This window comes from Ictalurus punctatus, chromosome 8, assembly GCF_001660625.3.
Source record: "Ictalurus punctatus breed USDA103 chromosome 8, Coco_2.0, whole genome shotgun sequence".
NCBI classification, from domain to species: Eukaryota; Metazoa; Chordata; class Actinopteri; order Siluriformes; family Ictaluridae; genus Ictalurus; species Ictalurus punctatus.
In genome coordinates this window covers 6,055,865-6,080,364 of record NC_030423.2, presented here as the reverse complement: position 1 = coordinate 6,080,364, position 24,500 = coordinate 6,055,865, and the positions used below count along the sequence as shown (strand labels likewise).

The following is a 24,500-nucleotide window of genomic DNA, read 5'->3' as shown; positions in this document are numbered from 1 at the left end:
CTTGTTAATGTTAATTTTTTTATTTATTATTATTTTTTAATTAGAATTTCGTGACATAAATTATCCAACTAATCCTTTACATCATGTTTTGTAACATTCTTTGACATAAATAACTTCTAACCTGCTAAAAAACATGCTCTTTTCATTTTAACACATTATTCATATTATTTTTGTCATATGTAGATATGACAGAAACACAAACAACTAAATTCTAGCAACCACCTGTTTAATTTTCAATCACCAAATCCATTGAGCAATTACATTTTAGGGTGTATTGTGGGCTGCTTGTTATGATGGTTTATTTACTTGATTCATTTAGTTTATTTATTTTTATGATTTACATTTACATTTATTCATTTAGCAGACACATTTATCCAAAGCGACTTACAAATTAGAAAATACAAGAAGAGCAATATCAAGCAGAGAACAATACAAGTAGTGCTACCATACAAGATCCATTAATTGATCCATTAATTTTTTATGGGTGGTTAGGTGTTCACAGAAGAGGTGGGTCTTTAGCTGTTTCTTGAAGATAGAGACAGATTCTGTGGTCCAGATTGAGGTTGGAAGTTCACTGGAAGTTCATTCCACCACTGAGGAACAGTTTGAAGGTTCTTGAAAGCGACATTGAGCCACACTGAGTACGTATACTAAGCGTCGGTCGCAAATTGCGTGAGAGAACATAAGCCTTCAGGAGAGAGTTGAGGTATGAGGGTGCTGTTCCAGACAAGGTCTTGCAGGTGAGCATCGAGGCCTTGAATTTGATACGAGCGGCTACAGGAAGCCAGTGGAATGAGATGAAGACATGGGTTCTCTTGGGCTGGTTGAAGATGAGGCATGCTACTGCACTCTGAAGTTAGTTAACATCCAACGTCTAATGTCCTTTACACAATCCTCAACTTTACTAAGCTTCTGTCTGTCCTCTGGCTTCGCTGAAACATACAACTGTGTATCATCAGCATAACAGCATAATTATTCGTAAACATGGAATTAGCTTCCACTGTTATGTAAAGGACATTAGACGTTGGATGTTAACTAACTTCCTTCTACTTAATTCTGATAAAACAGAAATACTTTTATTAGGCCCATGTGTAGCTAGAAGTAATCTTTCTGATCACATGGTTACCCTGGATGGTCTTTCTGTTTCATCATGTACAGCAGTTAAAGACCTTGGAGTGATTATTGACTCCAGCCTATCATTCGATGCTCATGTAGATAATATTACTAGGATAGCTTTCTTTCATCTCAGAAATATTTCTAAAATATTGTCACTACATGATGCAGAAATACTAGTTCATGCATTCGTCACCTCTAGATTAGATTACTGTAATGGCTTACTGTCTGGATGTTCCAGTAGGAATATAAATAAGCTCCAGTTAGTCCAGAATGCAGCTGCTAGAGTCCTAACTAGAACTAGAAGATACGACCATATCACACCGATATTATCAATACTGCATTGGCTCCTAGTAAAATCTCGCATTAACTATAAAATACTTTTATTAACCTATAAAGCACTAAACGGTCTCGCGCCACAATATCTAAGCGACCTTTTGGTTTTATATGATCCGACACGCCTACTTAGATCAAAAGATGCAGGCTATTTGACGGTACCTCGAATAGTGAAGGCTACAGCAGGGAGGAGAGCTTTCGCATATAGAGCCCCACAGTTATGGAACAGTCTTCCTATTAGTGTTCGGGACTCAGACACAGTCTCAGTGTTTAAGTCTAGGCTTAAAACGTATTTGTTTACTCAAGCCTACCCTGACTAGATTCTGTTCTACTACTTCGCAGTCATAATAATCTTTTTTCTCCCTCTCACCTTTCGCCGAGCCCCACACGAATTTATGGAGATACTAGAGATCCAGATCCTTTCTGCCTCTGGATGGAGCTCAAATCTTCTCTAATTTCAGACTGCTGGGACTACGGCTGCTCCTAAGGCCATACAGACTTCATATAAATCCATAATGAACTTTTTAACACTAACTGTTGTTACCCAGAATAGGATGGGTTCCCTTCTGAGTCGGGTTCCTCTCAAGGTTTCTTCCTCTTAAAACATCTTAGGGAGTTTTTCCTTGCCACCGTCGCCACGGTGAGCCGGCTTGCTCAGTTGGGATAAATTCACACCTTTAATATCTGTATACCATGTTGATATTACCGTAAAGCTGCTTTGAGACAATGCCTATGGTAAAAAGCGCTATACAAATAAAATTGAACCATTCTGGTGATGCCCAGGCTGGAGAGAGTTGATAGGAGGATCTGATGATTCACAGTGTCGAAAGCAGCAGAGAAGTCGAGTAGGATGAGGACAGATGATCTAGAGGTTGCTCTTGCTAGTCGTAAGGCTTCAGTGACTGAAAGAAGAGCAGTCTCCCTGGAGTGATTGCTCTTGAAGCCGTCTGCTTGGTGTCCAGGAGGTTGTTCTGTGTTAGAAAATTGGAGAGTTGATTAAAAACGGCTCTTTCAAGAGTTTTGGAAAGAAAAGGGAGGAGGGAAACAGGTCTGTAGTGGGGTAATCCAGGCCTGCTTAAATGCACTAGGGTATGTGCCAGTAGAGAGGAATGTGTTAAAGATGTAAAAGGATTTTAGAGACATCAGTCTCTGAGAGGGGAGGGAAGGAAGCCAGTTGGGAGTTACATGGAAGAGGAGCCGGTCTGTGCATGTTTGGGGTTGAGAACTGGTTCCTGATTGATGTAATCTTGTTGGAAAAGAAAGTGGCAAAGTCACCTGCAGTGAGAGAGGTAGGGGAAGGGGATGGAGGGGGACAGAATAGAAAAGAAAAGGTTTTGAAGAGAGTGCTGGTGTTTGGAGAACTGCCAATCTTCTCTTGGTAGTATGTGGCTTTAGCAGTGGAGATGCTATCGGAAAAAGAGGATAGAAGTGTTTGATAATTGGTTAGTGTAAGGCTGGTGCCATGATGTCTGAACCTAAAGAGACCTACTCTCTGAGGACAAAGGACTACTTCGAAAATGAACACTCAATCTTTCTCCCACAGAATTAGCATCCACACCTGAGATAGCACATCATGCTGAGTGGAGCCTGGAAGATCCTCACTTCCTCTCTCTCCACACCCTTCTCTTTCTCTGTATTGAGATCACCTCAAAAATGATCATCTCCATCGAAGTCAGCCTGGAAGATCCTCATTTCCTCTCTCCACACCCTTCTACTTCTCTGTATTGAGATCACGTTAAACACACCCAAGGTCTATATGCATTGCATAACATGTTTTAATGCGAATAAGATGTCGACTATACATGTTTACTGAATTATACAAAAGGTCTCAGTGTGACTGGAAAATATCGTCTCGTTCCCTCAACAGCAGTTCAAATACAAATATTACATGCCGTTAAAGGCATACCCTCCCAGGGTCCCTCACTCAAATGGCCTCCTGTAAATAAGATACATCCTTAGAGTGTACTTAGAGTGTACAGGCTCGATAGGAAATCTCAGTTTTAGGACAACATAAAGTTGATCGACCAAATCTAAATAGGATGAAGTCTAAACCTCTGTAATATTCTTCTAGTTAATGTGTACATAGGAAAACTATGGCATGATTATATAAAGCTAATTTTGCTTAGATATTATTGGTCAATCTCTGTAGATTTTAGTGGTCATGACCTCTGACTAGAGATAATGTTACTATAACTAAGTGTTACTATCTAAGGGGACTAAATAAAGTACTATTTAGGAAAGGATAAGCATGGGGTGGTCGTCTAAATAGTATTAGTCAATTACCTCTGGCTAATGACCAAGACTAGCGGGTTTGTGACCATGAGATCCGTGCACATGACAAGTGCGAGACAATTTAAAGTATAGAATAAACTAGAATTAATCAAGTATAGAATATCAAAAGAATCAAAATATAAATAACTAAGAAATAAATACAACATTGAGGTTTTTACAGTTGGAGCCAGATTTAATTTAAGAGAGTGTCAAGCAGAATTGGAATGGCAAATGTAAATGTATTCACATCGCTTCAAAAAGACTGGAACACGTGGGAATCCTTCTACCACGTCATTGGATACCGTCGTTGGACCAGTGAGTGGACCACTTCAGTTAGGTCAGTCGGATCGTTAGATTAACGCCATTTCCTTTCATATGCTCTTAGTTTGGCCCGGTTGTTATGCAGAGCTTCTGAGAGCCAAGGGCTAGAGGGTGATGTGCGAGCAGGTCTGGAGGTTAGGGTGCAGATGCTGTCAAGAGAAGATGATAGAGTGGAACATAGCATGTCAGTTGCGGTGTTTAAGTCCAGTGATTAGAGGTGGCTATCAGAGGGAAGTAAGGGTGTGACAACATAGGAGAAGTGTGAGGGGGAAAGGGAGTGAAGATTGCGATGAAAGGAGATAGAGGGTGGACACAGTGAAGGGGGTGAATGGAGAGAAATAGAAATCTGGATAAAGAAATGGTCAGAGGTATGGAGAGGAGTAATGAGAAGATTGTGTGTGGTGCACTTATGTGTGAGGATGAGGTCGATCTGTTTGCCGGCTTTGTGAGTTGCTATTTACATGATTTATTTATGTTTTACACTGCTGTTATTATAGCCTATGTTAACACAAGACGTACGCTAAATTTATTATTATTATTATTATTATTATTATTATTATTATTATTATTCAAAGCATTTACTGCTAAGATGAACCTTTCTGGCAAGCTATCGTACAGAGAAGTGCACCTCTTGTTTGTATCTGTATTTAGAATGGAATTATCTGTGCATCCTGGAAAATTTATTCATATTCCGTTACATTCCTAATGCCTATAGGCCAACATTTAATTTTAAGGACAGTTCTTCAAATGTCTCAAGAGCTCAGAACAACCATAAATATTGCCAACCTGTAGGGGCTGTGAAATGATGACTTGCCCAATAGTAAGGGATTTGGGATTCAGCTTCCTCAAAGGTAGCCTTAAATCTGCCTAGTTCATGAACATTTTTAAAGAGAATATGTTACGGGCAATTCAACACTGGTTCATTGATCCCGGTCTGGGATTGCTTTTCAGTGCTGTATCTCGCCCACCCTCATTGACTTTTCCTTCTCTTTTCACCTTTGGCAAATCCCTCTCATCATCTTAAGAACCATTTTTAAAAAAAATTACCTGTAGTTTGTTAAGTTTGGGCGCATGGTGGTTTAATGGTTAGCACGTTTGCCTCACACCTTCAGGGTTCGAGTACTGCCAGGGCAATGTGTGTGCGGAGTTTGCGCGCTCTCCCCGTGCTTTCCATTTTCCATTTGCATCATTTTATTGCTCTGGGGAACAATAGATGAAATATGTGGCATACTGAATTAGTTGCTTGCCAATTGTATGACAGTTCTTGAGTTTTTCCAATAGCCAGTTATTTACTCTCAATAATAAAGTATTCAGAGGAAAATTTTGCACACGTTGCATGGTATTGTGATACAACTTGTTATTGTGATACTTCAGCTGTAGTATCCTATGGGGCAGTGGTGGCTTGGTGGTTAAGGCACTGGGTTGCTGCTCAGAAGGTTGGGGGTTCAAGCCCCAGCACTGCCACTGATGGGCCCTTGAGCAAGGCCCTTAACCCTCTCTGCTCCAGGGATGCTGTACCATAGCTCTGACCCCAGCTTCCTGACATGCTGGGGTATGCAAAGAAAAGACAGTGTATATGTGATCAATAAAGAAATTGTAAATTATGTGATCAATAAAAAATTATAAATTCATAATCATTATATATGCATTATATGGTATCATGACAACCCTAGTCCTTACTAGAAAATTACAGACCCCATTTTAAATCTTTCATATATGGTAAGGTAACTTTAAAAAAATCAACACTAACTTCTTAGACCTTTAACCAGACCCTTAATCATAGCACAGAAACTGCTATGCTATTCAGAAATTTTCTACTCTTGTTTCTTTTTCTTCTTTTTTTTGCAGGTGGTGGTAAATTCAACTAAACTATACATAACTGTAATAGTTTCTTACACACCACACAAAATGGATACCACATTTACCACAGTATTCAAAGCGTTACAACATTTCGTGTGAACAGTTTCATTGGTCGACCTCCAGATTTTCTAGTCTAGTCGATGTGACCCTCTAGGCGGGATTCAGTGAGGCCGAGATGGCGTGCCGCCATGTTTGATTTTAGATAGCCCCTCCCCCTCAGCATCTTCATGAGGACACTGAGGATAACGAGCACGACGGTTGTTAGACGGACCTGGACTTTTGGCAGTCTTGACCGAATATGGCCTCGCCGAGGACAATAACCATCGTCGCTCTTTCTTTTGCACTAGGCCTCTTTTTTGTCTTCATGGGAACGATTAAACTTACACCGCGGTTAAGCAAAGATGCCTACAGTGAAATGGTGAGTGTGTCTGATCAAATGCAGCTGCTGCACCTGGACCACAAATCATGCGCCTCTAATTGTGTCTTTCCGTGGACCTTTTTTGTCTTAAGACAGCATTACATTACATTACATTACATTACATTACATCATATGGGTGCTTTGGTTGGTGATAGATAAGGGTTTTCATTCATTTTTATTACTGGTTAGCTGTATAATCTACATCCTAGAGTGAAATCCCAGAACTGCATTTAGAATTAGCTACAGTCAAACTATACAACATAACTGACACGATAAAGGCCTGGCTGGTTTAATTTTCTAAGACATACCGGCTTCAAGCTGGACAGTGCTGCCTGCGGAACCGCTTTACTGACCTGAGCTCTTCACACACGGACTGTGCGGGTGCGGGACCATGCTATTGTTTGATATAGTGCTTTGTTACCGCAGGAGCTACATCCTCCAGCTCAGTGTCAGTCCATATGCGGTAATACATGTCAGAGTTATACCTGACTCTATCGTTGGTGAAGTTTCATTATGTTCATGATTGTGTTGTATTTAGCTGCAGTCCCACAGCGTCCACCTTCTGGGTTGTGAATGTAATGTCTGCAATGGCGGCGGCTTCGAGCAAATTCTATGGTGCACCTGCAGATGCCTCTGAAACGACTCTGATGAATTAAAATTTCAGTAATATTCGAGATACATAAGACAGGTGTATATTATAGTGTATTAAATGATCCGTTTTTTTAAAAAAGGTTAATTGCAGACGGTAAACTGCGTGTTATCGTTTTGCACATTATAGTCATGCTCCAAGCTAACATTATGCTATTGTGTACTAAACAGTAGCTTTCTGCACATATATGTCAGTCAATAGAGTTCAAATAAAAAGTCTGGACCCCATTTCTGAGAGGAAGTGGACTCCAGTCTGGAGCGGATGGTGATGTTCAGGCTTAAGGATTTTGCCTGGCTGTGGTCCTTTATGTGCTTTTCTGATTATCCCTGTCTTGGGATTTGCAGCTTGCAACCTTCTGGTCACAGGAGCAAACTTTTAGTCAACAAGCTATTACTAATATTTTATTACCAGTGCAGCTCTGACCCGTTTGAAAAACAGGTTGAATTGTGATTATTTTACTATTTCAGTAAATCAGTACATTTCTGCAACACCCAGCTTTAGAATGGATGTCGTCTTCATGCTGCTTTTCTGCTCCTATTGTTAAATTCAGTGTTTCTGTTCACCTTTCAGAAAAGGGCATATAAGAGTTATGCAAAGGCTCTGCCAGGCCTGAAGAAGCTGGGCATTACCTCAGTGCTTCTGCGTAAGATCATCGGCACTGTTGAAGTGGCGTGCGGTGTGGTCCTGACACTTGTGCCTGGGAAACCGAAGGATGTGGCAAACTTCCTGCTGCTGCTGGTCATGCTTGCTGTGCTCTTCTTTCACCAGCTAGTTGGTGATCCTCTGAAACGCTATGCCCATGCACTGGTGTTTGGCATCCTACTCACCTGCCGCCTCCTGATTGCACGCCAGAGTGATGACCGACCTGAGCAAGAGGAACGACGAGAGGAACAGGTCAATGCTCAGGAAAAAAACAAAATCAAAGTTTCTTAGCTTCTCTTTTTCTGACTGAAGGAAATGCAAAATGTGGACATTTCCTGAATGTCTGATATGGTGTGACAAGTAAAAGAGGGTAACCACAAAAGGTGATTTCCATTCTTTATACCCATACAAGCTGTCCAACTATACAGTTCTTTTAGCCTTCAATTTAAAAACCTTGTTCCTAAACACTGACCCTAAGAGTGAATAATTGATTGATTGCCCTTGTTAACCCCTGCTGTCCTTTTTTTAAACTGGAATTTATGTAATACCACCCTATGTAATGCTAATATTATTATTAGTCTACCATCAGCTTTAAGGGACTATTATTATTATTATTATTATTATTATTATTATTACTCCCATAGTGACCATTTTTTCTGACACTATAGAAAAGACATAATGGTTTCTTACATACAAAGAATCAGTTAGAAAAAATGTTCATTAGATAAGAGCTATAAAAAACATCTTGCAAATCATTTTAACTCTGATGCAATGCAAAAGATTTAAGATTCTGTTTTTTCACAGTAGGCTGTCAGACTTTCCGAGCATGATACTCCAGTGGTTGTTATATTACAGACGTGCCACAAATTGCTGAAAATGAACTGTTTTCTGTGTGTAAAAGATTTGCTGTTTTGTGTTAGGACATGAATTGTTTTTAATTATTGATTCCTTTTTTTTTTTTTTTTTTTTAATAAAAGACAATTCCCGTATTGTTGCTTTCATGTTTCTTTTACCAGATTTAGTTTGGTAACTGTTACTTGTAAAAGTTCAATAAAGATATCTTCATCCTTCAAATCTGTATTAACCTTATTATAAGAAACTACTGATCTTTAGTACTAATCTCAATTTAAGTAAAAGGGAAATTAATCTTAATTTAAAACTGTGCAAGGAAGGCTTAAAAATTCAGGAGAATAAATGCATTCAGAAAGTATTCCAATGCCTTCATTTTTTTCCTAGTTATGCTTCCACCACTAAGTGGTGAAGTTTTTATGTGTTTGTCCAAGATACTCAGTAACATGATATCTAAAGACCAAGCAGTTTGCAGAATGTTTGTAGGATTTATTGTCATGTCACCTGGGGCAATTCCACCTTTGGCCACTAGAAGGCACCCTGACTGTCCTTGCATAACTTCTTCCCCTGTTGTCTCATTCCATTTCCTGTCTCAACGATACTCATGCGTTTTTCATTTCCCCTGATTGATTAGTGCCCTATTTAAGTTGCCTGTTTTTCTTCCTTAGGTGCTGGAGCATTAGTTAAAGTCTGGTCACATTTGTGGTTTGGCCACTCATAGGTGTTATTGATGTTATGCAGTTTAGTACTTTTTCTTAGGGTTTATTTTCTAGTTTTACTCTGTTTCTGATGGCCATGGTACCTAGTGTGTTTATTCCTTGTGCCTGTTTCCCTGAGCCTGTCTGTCTGCAAATGGAGTTCTGCATTTGTATCTGCCGCCATGGACTCTCATCATGGCAGAATGCTCCAGCCAAACATGGATGCAGCAGAACTCCAGTGAGGCAGTTGTACCTTAAGAGCCTTTTCACTAACAGGAGGGATATTGGGGGCAGTGGGATAGACTGGATTAGGAGAGGGTTTGAGCTCAGAGCTGGAGGCTCTCTACTGTCCTCCTGCCCCACTAAGATTGTGTATTTACCCTGGTGGTGCTTCAGGTTGCCTCCGTAATGTCCCCTAGGGCAATTCCACCTTTGGCCACTACAAGGCACCCTGACTGTCCCTGCAGAACTTATTTCTCTGTTGTCTCCTTCCATTTCCTGTCTCAACCATACTCGTGTCCCCCCCCCCCCCCCCCCCCATTTTCCCTGTTTGATTAATGCCCTATTTAAGTTGCCTGTTTTTCTTCCTTAGTTACTGGAGCATTAATTCAAGTCAGGTCACATTTGTGTTTGGGCTTCTTATTTGGGCCCCCTGAGCCTGTGTCTGTCTGCAAATAAAGTTACAATCAACTGTAACAATCAGATAAACTGATTAGATTTTGGAACTGATCCAATGGGTTAAAGCAAGATCAAATGAAAGTTTGAAATAGTGTTTCTTCAATAGCTTCCTTCCTGTTCATGCATACAATTTTGTAACAAGAAGGATTAGTCTTCTTGGTAATTGAGACATCCCCATTGATGCTGTTGGCATCAAATGCTGCTTGTTTTCTGTTTTAGCCATTACATCAAAATGGATTGCAAAATCTAAAATGTAATAATCTGTTTTCAAATGTTTTCTTAGTTGTTTAAAAATATAACACAAATATCACATTATACCCTGTCTTGTTTTATTCCTTACCCTGAAGTTTATTATTGTCCAACAGCACATCCCCAATTGTTTTATTCCTTTTTATGCTATTGTAATTTCCAATGCTAACATTTAATGCAATTTTTAATGTTTTATTCATTTAATTAAAAAGGTAATTCATACTATTTATTCATTTATAGTTATGTTTAATGTTGTGGAGTGTCCACAAGACAAGTTAATTCCTGTTATATCTTGCATTATAACAGTTATAACCGTCTTTCCCTCACCAGCCTCTCTTTTCTCTCTCATATAGTGAATAAGAAAAATGCAGTGGAACAGGTATATTTATATAAATCTTTATATAACTACTTTCCAAGCTGTGCTGTCACAGAAAATTAATCAAAACCATCTGACCAGAATCAGAATAAAGCATTCAACAGCACTGGTATAAACTGTTTTAATGACTGAAATAATTTTTGTTTTAATGAACTGAAATAAACACTACGTCGGTTTTATTTTCTATGTTCATCCATTGTTTGTGTCTGTTACTTAGTCAATAATTTATTTAGATTTTTTAAAAAAGCTACTTGCTTTAAAGGAACAATGCTTACTATGGGAAATGCAGATAAATAGATTGCTTGCAACCCACAATTTCTGTGATAAGCAGGTTAAAAAGAGGGTGTGAGAGATGTTGTGAGAGCTTCCACCAGTTTCCAATCCCTATTTCATTCACATATCTCTACTGGCCAATCACTGAGGAGGTGGCTGGGCAGTTTGGATGCTTCAGATTTGGAGAATGACTTTTCTGACTTGCTGTACCCCCATTTTTAAAAGCAGAAGCCTATTCAGTTGCAAGTTTAAGGGAGCCTGTACTCTGTATGATGAGAGAAGTCTCTACCGCTCACAAGTGCATGACACGAATGCAGTGATAAAAATTGGGTCATAGAGTTGCTCATACTGTATGATGCTTCATGACGCAAGTGCACATACTCCTTGACTAAGATGTACCATAATATCAGTGATGCCGCTAGGCATTTCAACCTCAAAATGTGGTAGTTATTGCTCAGTTTACACAGATTAATGTGGAAAAACTTCAAAAGGAAAGGAGTGGCTAAAGAACACAGACATAGAGGATGCTTTTGCCACAACCATGACCATGACCATGAGTATGTTATACACTCATTATTTCACTTTCAAGTAAGCAGGAAAATAACTGATTTCAAGTGTGGCCATTGCATTTGGAATCTGTTGCTGTTAACTCTCAATATGAAGTCCAATGAGCTGACACTGCCAGTGAAGCAAGCCATCATTAGCCTGAAAAATCAAGAGAGATAGCAAAAACATTAGTTGTGGCCCTTGTGTGATGCACCTATCTGGAACCTATTAGTTGTGGTTCCATGAATATTCCACTTGCATATTATGAAACCACTTGTAGTGACAGGGATGTTTAAGGGCTTTGTCATGACTCTTTCAATTCTCAATTTTCAGAATCAGCTTTTTCAATTCAACTGTTGTTTAATTGTATATATATATATATATATATATATATATATATATATATATATATATATATAATGACAACTGGTGAAATTTACCCAAGAACATGTTTTGCAGCATTTATATCAAGAACTTACACTGATCAGCCATAACATTAAAACCACCTGCATAATATTGTGTAGGTCCCCCTTGTGCCACCGAAACATCTCTGATCCATTGAGGCATGGACTCCACAAGACCTCTGAAGGTGTGCTGTGGTATCTGGCACCAAGATGTTAGCAGCAGATCCTTTAAGTCCTGAAAGTTGTGAGGTGGGGCCTCAATGGATTGAACTTGTTTGTCCAGCACATCCCACAGATGCGCTGGAATCTGTGGAACTGCAGCATGAAATCTGTGGAACTTGGAGGCCAAGTCACCACCTTGAGCTCTTTTGTGTGTGTAATGTTAATGATGGTACTCTTAGTCCCTGATTCAGTGAACTAGCTTGAGGATGTGTTGTTTTTGATAGAGACTTCAAAGCACTTCTGTATGTTGCTCTGGACAAGGACATCTGCTAAATGCTGTAAATGTAAATATCACTGTTCATTCCATTTAACAAAATAAATTTAAGCCTTAAGTTTAAGTGTCAGTTTAAGTCGTCAGATTTTTAGATGTTTATAATGTTGCAGGACTCCATAAAGACTCTCTTGTCATTCTGCACTCCACACACTTTGCATTGTTTCTACACGTAATATAACTGCATAGTTTGTACATGACTATTTTTTGCACATTCCTGTAAAAAATATTTCTTATTTTTTATTTTTATTATTATCATTATTATTTCTTTTTGCTATTTTTAGTTGTATAATTTTTAATGCACAGTGTAAGGTGGAGTAAGCCAGATTTTCATTTCACTGCAAATTATATACTGAACATAACTGTGTACGTGACATCATAACTACAGGACCTTTTCATTTTGTCGTGACAACACGATGTTTTTTTTTCTCGTAATAGCACGATATTTTTCTCATTATAACGAGATACTGATGGAGATTTTTTGCAGCACAGAGCTTCAGTAAACGTACGCTGTGACATCGGGGTGCCTTTTCATGTGAACAATACAAACTGGTGACGGTGATGAGGCGGTCTTACCACTGGATGGCATAACTGAGCTAAACCGGAAGTATTCAAGTGCGCATGTCCAAACGGTCGCGCGGATAATTCGAGTTTTATTTGAATCCGAGTGAAAGAGAATTATGTAGTGCATACAATGGCGGATTTATCTGACCTGCCTGGGTTATCTTCGGATGGATTCAGAGAATCATTCGTGTCTTCAGGCTCTGGTTTGAGCAATAGGAGTTTACGTGTGGCAGAAAATGTGAGAAAGAAAGGCGAGACCAACCCGTTTCAACTTGCGTTGAATTATCTTTCAAACGGTAAGTCAGCCGCGTAGCGAACAGGAGATGACGTTAAAGGCGCTTTCCAACGTCTCAAGGCCGACATGTGGTAAATAACAAACAAACAAAAGAGGACAGCAGAATTATTCAACTAACCCCGCGGCAGTATTATAAACTAACAAACTAGTTAGCCCAGCCGAGCTAGCTTTATTGACTAGTTAGCAAACATGTGTACGTTTAACAGCTTGCTTTCTAGCTAAATGTTAGATAGACTGTCCTTGATGTAAATGGTTACGCAATATATCATTTGTGTTTTTTAAATCTTTGATCCATTGAGAGTTTAAGTTAACTTTTCAACTGTTTTTAACTGTATATATGCTCTGCTATTGTCGGTCCTTCTCTACATCAACCGCCACTGCTACACTCACAGTGGACCCCTCCGCACAGCACGAACATGGAACTGGTGTATGCATGCGTGTATGCATGCGTGTATGCATGCGTGTATGCATGCGTGTATGCATGCGTGTATGCATGCGTGTATGCATGTATGAATGAGGGGTGTAACGATCCATGTATATGGATCGGTGTATCGATCAAATGACCAACGATCCGATGTACTGATGTGTAAAACATCTGTGCATGTGTAACTGTTGAGACAATATATATTTATTTTGTGCTGGCATATTTATTATTTTATTATTAATGTTGAGATGGACAATCTATCTAGGCCTGCTTTTCACCACACACGCAGACACACAGAAAAGGCGAATGTGTAACATTATTGCATGACTGTTAACTAAAGTAACTAATTACACTACATTGGTATAAGTGCTGATTTCTCACTTCACTTGGCTCAGAGTGCACATAGGGGACTTTCTTCCTCAGTCCTGTGACGTTTTCGTCTCCGTCTGATGATTACTGAGGTAATGTAAATAAAATAAAAGGTAAATAAAAGGTAACGCTGACAGAAAGTAAACTGAAGAAAGTCATTGTCCGTGAATCTGGGTAATCTGCTAATGCTTGCGTGCGTATGATGTCATGTGCCGTCGCCTAGAAGCGGCTTATACTTGGACGGTAGAGTGCACAGTGTAAGTGTACAGTACTTAATTTGGGACACAACTCTCTGAAGCGTTTTCAGAACAGTAGTAACGTAATGAGTAAATCTCCCCCATGTTGCGCACAGACCAACTAATCGATAATGAGATTCGTTGACAATGATTTTCATAATTGATTTTTATCGATTTTATCGATTAGTTGTCGCGGCTCTAAAATCAAATGTGTGCCAACTTGGTAGGTGGTCTATAAAAACTGTTTAAAATCCTTAGCAACACTGCTGTTCAGGGAACACTACACCACTTGTCACTGCTATGCTGAGAATCCACTATCTAAATAATATCTATTATTTAGATTTATATCAAGAGGGATTTTATGGCATTCGTTTTGATATCAGTGGGGTATAACAGTTATGCTGCGTTTGCTTCAATTTCGTAACTTGTAATTCCCATCCTCCGATCAGGAAAAGCCAAAGAAAACAAACCTTCAATATGAAATTCCTACTTGACTCTGAGTTCCTCCCCAAATTATGGTGTAAAGTCCAATCAACATGGCTATGCACAGCATCAGAAGTAAACAAAGTAGTACTTATTTCCTTTTCATGAGTTAAACTCATGATAATGTGCATCACTTGTCACAGTTAGCTGACTAGGTTGTTGCTAATGAAAGGCCATGGTTTTTTCCCCCACTTTCACCAAGGTTGAAAATGACATCAGTCTGAGATGCAAATGACCACTTATGAGGAAGTGGCAATTTGGAGCTCAGAATTACATCATGTTCGACCTCTGTTGCTGCTTTTGAGGCGAAGTTGCATCTTGTAATTCCCTATCTACAACTAATAAAAGTTCCAGAAAATGAACGTGAAAGTTGAACTTCTCAGCTTGGGGTGATCTTCTCAATGACCAGTTCCTTACCTGTTTACGGAGTGACGTCAAATCAACATGGCCATGCATATTGTGAAAATGCCCCCTTCTCTACTTTTAAGAAGTGTATAGCAGTATTCACTTTAGATCAGTTATTACACAGACACAGTAATTGGTTAAATCTGTCTTATACAGTCATACAGTCATGGGGGGGAGGGGGGGTACACCCCATGGAAATTGTTAGCTTTTTTGACATATTTGGACAAGCAAACATTTGGTCCTCTTTGAAACCGTGCCTATTAATAAAGCTAACATACTTGAACAAAACCAGAAGGAAAATGAGCATTTTCAGTCGTTTATTCAATAGACATATCAATAGATGTGTGATTCTTCTGTGGAAAAAGTAAGTACACCATTGGCCTCAGAAGCTGGTATTGCCCCCTTTAGCAGAAATAAATTCTTGTAGGCGTTTTGCATAATTGTCCACCAGGCTTGCTGGAATTGCTGTTTGAGGGTTTTCATGCATGTTCGGCCCGTTTCAAATCCCCCACACAATTTCACTGGGATTCAAATTCTGGCTTTGACTAGGCCATTCCATAACCAACCATTTCTTCTTTTTAAGCCATTCCTTGGTGGATTTGCTAGTGTGCTTAGGATTATTATCCTGTTGAAACGTCCACTTTCAGTTCAACTTCAACTTTTGGATAGATGGCCTCACATTATCTTCAAGCACTCTTTGATATGATGCAGAATTCTTAGTTGAATCAATGAGTGCCTGAGGCAGTGACACAACCTCAAACCTTAACATTTCCACCACTATGCTTCACAGTTGGTATGAGGTGCTTTTCCTGAAAAGCTGTTTTTGGTCTGCACCAAACATGTCTGCTGTTACTGTGGCCAAACAACTGTCTTTGATTCGTCTGTCAAGAGCACGTTATTTGAAAAGGTCTGGTCCTTCCATGCAGGGCAAATTTGTGCAGCCTTTCTGATTGTAGAAGCATGCACTTTGACACCAACAGTTGCAAGACTTACTAGCAGAACCTGTGATGAAATTTTGGGGTCCTTGGTGATGACTTTTTGCATCAGACGTTCTGCTCTTGGGTTGAATTTGCTGGAATGGCCAGTCCTGGACAAATTGGCAGTCGATCTGTGCCATTTGTAGATGATTTTCCTTACAGTGGAATGATGTATTTCAAATAATTTGAGATAATTTTAAATCCCTTGCCAGACTCAGGCATCCATAAGCTATAAGGCCTTATAGAACTCCTCAGCTCTTGGTTTGAGGACACCATACACCTCAATAACAAAGGGAACACCAGACACTAGATATGAGAGGGGTATAAATAAGACCGGTTCCATGTGCACTCCCTAAGCAGCTTCTAATCACTGGCACCCAATCTTGAACACCTGATTCTTCATTTCATGGATTTGAAGGTGTGATAAATGTCGGGGGTATACTTACTTTTTTTTTTTTTTTTTTTAAAACACGTGTCTGATCTGGTTTTTTTAATGTTAATTTAAATTGAGAAAATGACTGCAAAATGTCAATATTATGCGTCATTTGTGTATGTGTATCAACATTATCAATAGGCACTGTTTCAAAAATGATCAAAAGTTTGCTTGTACAAATATGTAAAAAACCAAACAAACTAAAAAACAAAACAATTTCCATGGGTGTACTTGTTTTTTCACATGACTGTAGTTTTGTAAATTGTACATCTTGTACTGTTTACCCTGTGCTTGCTATGAAATAGCCTTGCAGCTGACATTGTGTTAAAAATCAATAAATAAACAAACAAACTTGGCTAAATCTATAACACTGGCCATACTAGTCACTGTTTTGAGAAGGTGACCATTGGTATTAGATATCACTCATATAACTAACATTAGCCAACTAGCTTGTTGATCAAAAAAACAACTTGCAATTATCTGCTGTTTCAGTCCAAAATGTCACACGGATCTTTGAAATTCACTATAGTTCGTAACTATAGAACGTTACCAATAGCCACTCAGGCATGTTACTGTAAAAGTGTGAGAAATTAAAGTAGCTGTTTGAGCTTAACATGCTCTGACAGAGAAAATAAGACTTTCAAGGAGGCTTCCATGGATTGTTTGATGTTACAACTTGCAAATAACCACTTAAGTCACCATGTAATTCGGTACTGTTCTACTATAGTGAGCTGCAAACATTCATGTGACATTTTGGACTGATATCGCGGTACAGCAGCAACAGCGGACACGGCGAGCAGCGTTAGCGTATGTTAGTGAATACGCTAATGTTGATTATTACTTTCTCAAAACAGTGATTAGTATGGTCAATGTTATAGATTTAACCAAGTTTGTGTATTAACTTATCTAAACACAATATTGCTCTAAACTAATTTAAAATTGGAGAAGGGCAAGTTGACACTTTTCACAGTGTATGATGATTATTGATTTGACGATACCCTGTAAATTTTGTGAAGGGGTTTTTCTTCACCAAGAAAGGAATTTTGCCATCATCCACTTTAGTTGCCTTCTGTGGTCTTCCAGGCCTTTTGGTGGTGTTGAGCTCACCAGTGTGTTCCTTCTTTTTAAGAATGTACCACATTTTTTGATTTGGCCAGTCTTAAAGTTTCTGTTATCTCTGATGTGTCTTTTGTTTCTTTAGTCAGCTTAATGATAAGATCTCCTTCACTTGTAGTGGCACCTCTTTGGGCTGTATATTGAGTTCCCATGAACAGCTACTAAATGCAAATTCAACACTTGGCCTTCAGACCTTTTTGTCTCTTTAATTTGTCAAGAAATGGAAATGTGGCCCAAAATGAGGAAACGGGCCACACCTGGCCATGAAACTGCTTATCAGTCAGTTGTCCAATTACTTCTGAGCCTGTGAAAATGGAGGGATTATGTTTATTTTCCTAAATGTTTAATGCAATATTTTTTGTTAAAGCTTAGCCTGTACTTCAATCACATCTCGATTGCTTCATTTCAAATCCATTGTGGTGGTATACAAAGGCAAAAATATGAAAATTGTCACTGTACATCAGTGGTTCCCAAACTGGGGTACATGAGGTGACAGAGGGAGTACGGGAGCAAAATGCTGAGATTTATTGTTCATTTAATTCCGCCTCAATAAATAACATTAAAATTCCAATCCATGTTTTTCTCACGGCCAAAAAATAAACTTGTGCCCCCTCCAGTGTACAAACAGCAAAATTGCAATTAGAGCTGTGACAACTAATCGATAATAATCTATTATGAAAATCATTGTTAACGAATCTCATTATCGATTAGTTGGTCTGTGCGCGGCATGGGTATACATTTACTCAATACATTACTTCTGTTTCAAAAACACGCTTCGGAGAGTAAATACTAAAGTTGTGTCCCAAATGAAGTACTGTACACTTACACTGTGCATTCTAGTGTGTGGATATGAGTGAGGTAATATCATCTCTAATTTATCACTAACGTTTTTTTTTTTTTTTATATAGTTACTAAGTGGAACTATAAGCCGCTTCCTAGTTGACGGCACATGATGTCATGCGCACGGTAGCATTAGCAGACACCCAGAATCACCAACAATGACTTTCTTCAGTTTACGGTTTATATCAACGTTACCATTTATTCCCAGCATGACCCCAGTCTCCATCAGACGGAGGCAAAATTGGCATGTGACTGAGGAAGAAAGTCCTCTTAGGCAGGGGTGCATTTTATATTAAACTCCGTGTAGATCAAATAGTGCTGAACGAGCACAAACATGTTTATATCCAAAATGCTCCACTGTGTGTAAGGGGCTAAACTAAAATAAAAGAATAAAATAAATAAATTGTTATATATGATGAATAAAAATTTCACTTATTTTAGTTTATACTGTATAAAAGTATTTGTGCGTTATTTTTTATGATGCACAAAAAGCACTGAATTAATTTACAGTCCTAAATTAATAATATATATTCTGGGGTGTGTGTGTGTGTATTGGGTTTTTTTCTGTTTTGGACAAACAGTTGTGTAAAGTTTTAGTCTGAAGTTTATATTTGTAACACTCTGTCTGTGGATTTATTTTAAATAAATAATAATAATAAAAAAAAGTGTACTGAAAGTTTGCACCGTCCCAACAAGATTAATTGAAAAAATAAATAAATAAAATAATCGGCCAGCTAGTCGATTAGGAAAATAATCGTTAGTTGCAGCCCTACTTAAATCTAGATTAAGCTCAATCTAGTATTTTTTTATTTTTATCCACGATTATGAAAGTGTTTGAGTTAGTCCAGTTTAACAGGTCAATTTAATCTATAACCAGGCTTAATACCTATCTGGGACACTGCTCTACAGTGTATCATGTACATATCAAGTATAGTGTGTGTGTGTGTGTGTGTGTGTGTGTGTATCTTTGCCCACCCCTATGTGTGAGTTGGGTCAGATGTGTTAGGAGCAGAAAAAAATCTGAACCTGTAGAAAGCAGTTGGTTCCTGGTTCTTGACTTGAGAACCCCTGATGATAATTTTTATCGCTTTTGGTTATTGGTTATTAATGACATTAAGAAGTCCAGGCAAACTGGTGTCTTACAGGAGACTGTTCCCATGTTAATCATGAGGTTTTTTTTGTCTTTCACAGTGCAGGAAGGCACAGTTGTAAGAGGCAATGATGAACTAGAAAGGAACTTGGTTGTGGTGGAGACTGTTGCTCTCCGTCATGGTCTTTCACCAGATGCTATCTCATTGCTTCTGGACTTGGCACTAAGTCTCCGTGCAGGTAAGAGCATTTTTTCTGTAATGTTGGCCTTTGTATCCACGTGCTAAACTTTATTAAAACTCATCTAACAAATAAGCAACCTTCCTACATCTCATATTTAGGTTATTATAAACTAGTGGAAGTGTTACTATCTAAACTGTTCTCATCACTACACAGGTGGTGTGAACTGTTTGCGGATTTTGAAGTTTTTGATACCTGCTTCAGTAGTGCCACAGGAAGCCATTGTACGATGTGTGTCGTGGCTGTGCGTGGGGAAAATGACAATTAATGCTCAGGTAATAATCTATGTATGCAGCTTTTGGCTCAGTTGTGTGCATATTATTAATTGCTCAGAAAACCTACCTGGGTTTCAATTTTCTTTTCAAGGTCCTTTTTCTTCGCTGGGTTCTTACTGTTTTTGACCTTATTGACTGCAAAGACCAGCTGAGATCCATCTATGGCTTTATTTTCAGCTTTGTGACTGAAGAAAATCTGGTATTTTCAATTTGCCTTATTTTTCCATATCACTGAAACAAGTCAGATATTGCCCATATAACATGCTAGTGCAGGCTAATGTTTTTTTTTTTTTTTTTTTGTTGTTGTTCCAGTGTCCTTTCATCTGCCACTTGTTGTACCTTTTAACAATGAAGGAGCATGGTAAGTCTTTTTAATTATTGAAGTGATTAAAGAAGTGTGTTGCCATAAACGCTCTTGTATCAGACACATTGCCCTATTTTGCTCTTTCCCACAGTGCAGCCATACAGAGTGAGAAAACTGATGGATATTCAGGCCAAAATGGTAAAGGCATTACTTTTCCACCATTGCGGAGATATTATTAAGCAAGTTGCTCAATTTGTGTTTTTAAAAGGTTGCTGAACTGAACATCAGAATGCTTTAGAAAGAGTATTGGATTATTTATTCACCGTTTGTTTTTTGACAGTACTACCCTTTCTGTGCTCTGTTTTCCCATAGGGCAGACAGCCTTTCCTCATGCAGCTACTTGCTGTGTTCAAAGTCTTTCGGCCAGAGCTGGTGACACTCTCCGTGCCATCAAGAATGAAGGTGAGTGTATCCATTTTTAAAGTGGAAATATACCTCTGTTTAAACATCTGACATACCAACTTGCCTAGCTGCATTGTTTCAGACTGGCTTCAAGAACTATAATTCCACCTGGAAAGCAGCTCTGAGTGCTGTTCAGAAGAAGAACAGGGCTGAAGTTATGGCTGATCTTAGGCTCAGTGTGGAGCTGAAAGGCAAATCCACTTCCAGAAAAAGGGTAAGATGTGCTTAAAGCAGGGAGTTTGTTTTTCCGCCTTTCTCTGGTAGTTAGATTGGATGGAAGAGCTGCTGACCACAGCCTGAATAAACTACCTACTACATACTGGATAAACTACCTGTAAAATACTAATAGCCTGGATACATTATCTGCTTGTTCTAGGTGCCTAAGTTAGTTATTTTCCCCACACTTGGAATGCATTCTACTTTTAGTCACTGAGTGGATGTCTATTGAAACATGCAGGTCCTTATACACTCACTGTCCACTTTATTATGAAGACCTGTACAATCATGCAGTTATCTAATCAGCCAATCATGTGGCAGCAGTACAGTTAGGGCTGCACGATTATGACCAAAATGATACAGTAATCCCGATTTTATTTTTTTTAATCAATATTGAGATCTCGATTATTTTTCACGATTATCAATTGATTTTAGTGACAACATATTTTTATTGCACTTTCACATTTATTAAGTTTTCTCATGCCACAATATAACACACAAGTAGGCATGAGAAAACTTGAGATGGTCAATTATGACAGAATTTAGGAACATAGTGTGAGCCATGACAAATTAATTTACCTTCTGATAAACTAAACTTAATATTTTCAGCTAATTTTACAGACTGTATGCAAAAAAAAAAACAAAAAACCCGTTAACCTGTTCCACCTTGTAAACAAATATAATAAACATCAATGTTCAGTGTTTGAATTTTGCTCCTCTTAAATATATTTTAAGCTACCCTATTAGACATTTCCCACTGTCATGGTTCTGGGCTGGAGTCAGTTCTCGAACCGCTCTGTGTATATTGTGTATATATCTGAATAATCTCATATAGGATGTGATTGGGTGAGTTCATTTACCCGTCAGATGCAAAGCACTTTAGTTTAATGGTGTTCATTAGGGATGCTCCGATCAGGATTTTTATGACCAAAACCGATCCAGATACCAATCTTTTTTTTGTTTAAACTTTAATGAGGAGGTCTATCATAAACAGTTAAATGTAAGCTCTCTGCTCATGGTCACTGTGAGATCGGGAAGTTGAAGCAGATGATGTACAGAGTTACTTGTCATCATAATGGCTTCTCTGCAGTATTTACACACTTGTTCGGTTGACTGAGGAGATGAAAATCAGTGTGAAAATAACTGTTGCTCAGTGTAGTTGCATTTTGGACTTCCTGTAGTTTTTGCCCCGATTGTATTATACAACTCCGAACAGGTCACTCGCACTGGTGCTAATAAATATTTATTCACAGTTGCACAAAATACTTTTCAGTCACAAATGTGAGTGAAATGGTCGCACTGTAGAGCATCGCGTGATGATGCTTAATGTCCCCAGCAACCTCTGTAGTGCCATTTAGCATTATGTTAATGTCATGATTTCCCCTTGCGCAAAGCGCTGGAACTCAAAGCGAAGCTGGCAGCTCGAGGGCTAAAATGCTAACTCCGTTTCGGGGTTTTGGCATTACAAAATGACGTCATCCCTGCGTCGCTCTATGTGATTGGCTGTAAGTGTAGGAAGCGCTTGATTTGTCTGCAGCTGAGTTTTCTATTAGCAGAGGACAAACTTTGAACGTCAATATCGCAGTCGATCATGTTCATTTAATCATGGGCAGTCTAAATCGTAATCGCGATCGATATTCAATTAATTGTGCAGTCCTAAGTTCAATGCAAAAAAATCATGCAGTTGATTGCAGATGAATCAAGCAAGAGCTTCAGTTACTGTTCGCATCAAATATTAGACAAGAAAATGTCATCTCTCTAATTTTGGATGTTGGTACCAGATGGGCTGGTTTGAGTATTTCATAAACTGCTGATCTTTTGGGAATTTCACACACAACAGTCTAGAGCACATGTGTCAAACTCCAGGCCCGCGGGCCAATTGTGGCCCACCACGTCATTTTATCTGGCCCGCGAGAACGTGATAGGTGCATGATTGTCTTAACATACGTTCTCGTTCCCAACTCGTAAAATACCGAAGAGTTGTCACGCCCTGAGGCATCTGATACTGACGCAAAAGGGACCCTTCCATTTCTGTATGAAACGCTCTGGATTCTCAACTGACTCCAATGTAAACCCGTCTGCCACGTAAGAGACGCTCAGAGCAGACGCTTCAGCCGTCCATTCACTCCAATAATAACCCTATCACGGCTATAGATGACGCTGTGAGCTTCAATCTGATTGGAGAATCATCGGTGTTGTCGGTGATCGAGGATTATGGGTAATGTAGGCCTTTCCGCTATCCAAAACATATGAGTAAAACTTTATTTCTCAGAATCGAAGGAGAAAAAAATCATACTGAGGGCCACATAAACTACATCTGCAGCAAAGTCACGTCAAGGCGATTTGGAATTGAGAAATCTTCACAAATGAGATTTAGTAACACAGCTGGCTGAAGAGACCAGCTGGCTGAAGAGACACGTAGCTGTCTAGCTTTTTTTTTTATCAGCTGTGGATAAAAGCACAGACAACATTCATACAGCGCATCTATCCATTTTTATTAGAGGCGTGAAGCCGGACCTTTGTGTCACTCAGGGGCTCTTGGATGTAGCTGCCATGCATGGGACCACAACGGGCTGGAACATTTTTGATGCAGTGGAGAAGTCCGTAAGTAAAAATAAACTGCTGTGGGAAAAGTTGGTGGGACTAACTACGGATGGTGCACCTGCGATGTGTGGAGGGAAAACAGGCTTGGTTGGACTAATGAAGGAGAAATTGCAAAAAAGTAACTGTCACATGCCCCTGATAACGTATCACTGCATCATCCATCAAGAAGCTCTGTGTGGAAAGGTTCTGGAGCTGGATGATATTGTGACCACGGTCATGAAAACAGTGAACTTTATTCGGGCGCGTGGCCTGGATCACCGCCAGTTCCAGCTGTTCCTGCAGGAGGGGGGGTCAGAGCATGGAGATATGCTATGGCATACAGAAGTAAGGTGGCTGAGTAGGAGCATTTTGTTTTTTGTTTGTTATTTCCAGAACATGATCTATGAATGAGGATGTGTGTGAGGTGGTGTGTCAGGGTGAGGATGGATCTACTTGACGTGTTCAAGGACAGGCAGCATCACCTCATTGTTCTTTTTGTAAAATGCTACTTCTGTAATACATGTTGGTTGTACCATATATTTAAAAATAAATATATTTCCAGTGAGGTTTTTCACATGATCTTTTCACCATATCAGTGTTAACTCAAGAAATCCGCAAATATAAAGAATTCGCAACATTAAAGTCTGTAAAGAAAGTTGTGTGTAATAAAGTGGAATGAGACAGGAAAAAAGTATTGAACACACTAAGAAAAAGCAGTTCTCCAAGACAAGGTAATGCAAGGAACCAGCTGAAATCTGTAAGTAATTATACCTCCTATCTGTGCAAATTAATATCAGCTGGGTTAGAAAATTGGTGGTCTAAAAAAGGCTTTTCGTTACTAAGGTGTCACACAAGAAACATCTCATGATGGGTAAAAGAAAGAGCTCTCCCCAAGACCTTTACAACCTTATTGTTGCGAAACATATTGATGGAATCAGATACAGACATATTTCAAAACTTCTGAATCTTCCAGTAAGCACCATTGAGGCTGTTATCTGCAAGTGGACGCAACA

At 39.0% G+C, this 24,500-nt stretch overlaps 2 protein-coding genes across 3 annotated transcripts in view; both read left to right on the top strand.

The window, feature by feature from the left end:
- The first annotated feature begins 6,067 nt into the window (after window positions 1-6,067).
- tmem35 (transmembrane protein 35) lies at window positions 6,068-8,820 on the top strand. Of its 2 annotated transcripts, none has more exons than XM_017473487.3 (2): window positions 6,068-6,319; window positions 7,539-8,820. In XM_017473487.3, the coding sequence occupies exons 1-2, from the start codon at window positions 6,200-6,202 to the stop codon at window positions 7,899-7,901; spliced, it is 483 nt and encodes a 160-aa protein (XP_017328976.1). In that variant the 5' UTR covers window positions 6,068-6,199; the 3' UTR covers window positions 7,902-8,820. The 2 variants fall into 2 exon arrangements, with proteins under 2 accessions (XP_017328976.1, XP_017328977.1); XM_017473488.3 differs by lacking the exon at window positions 6,068-6,319 and adding an exon at window positions 6,698-6,782.
- Window positions 8,821-12,780: 3,960 nt separating this feature from the next.
- cenpi (centromere protein I) overlaps window positions 12,781-24,500 on the top strand; it is a 28,092-nt gene continuing 16,372 nt past the window's right edge. The window contains exons 1-8 of the mRNA XM_017473325.3: window positions 12,781-13,036; window positions 19,510-19,647; window positions 19,804-19,922; window positions 20,014-20,121; window positions 20,235-20,283; window positions 20,378-20,424; window positions 20,599-20,688; window positions 20,771-20,902. Of these exons, the coding sequence (XP_017328814.1) occupies window positions 12,871-13,036; window positions 19,510-19,647; window positions 19,804-19,922; window positions 20,014-20,121; window positions 20,235-20,283; window positions 20,378-20,424; window positions 20,599-20,688; window positions 20,771-20,902 (849 nt within the window). The 5' untranslated portion in view covers window positions 12,781-12,870. The remainder of the gene's footprint in view (window positions 13,037-19,509; window positions 19,648-19,803; window positions 19,923-20,013; window positions 20,122-20,234; window positions 20,284-20,377; window positions 20,425-20,598; window positions 20,689-20,770; window positions 20,903-24,500) is intronic.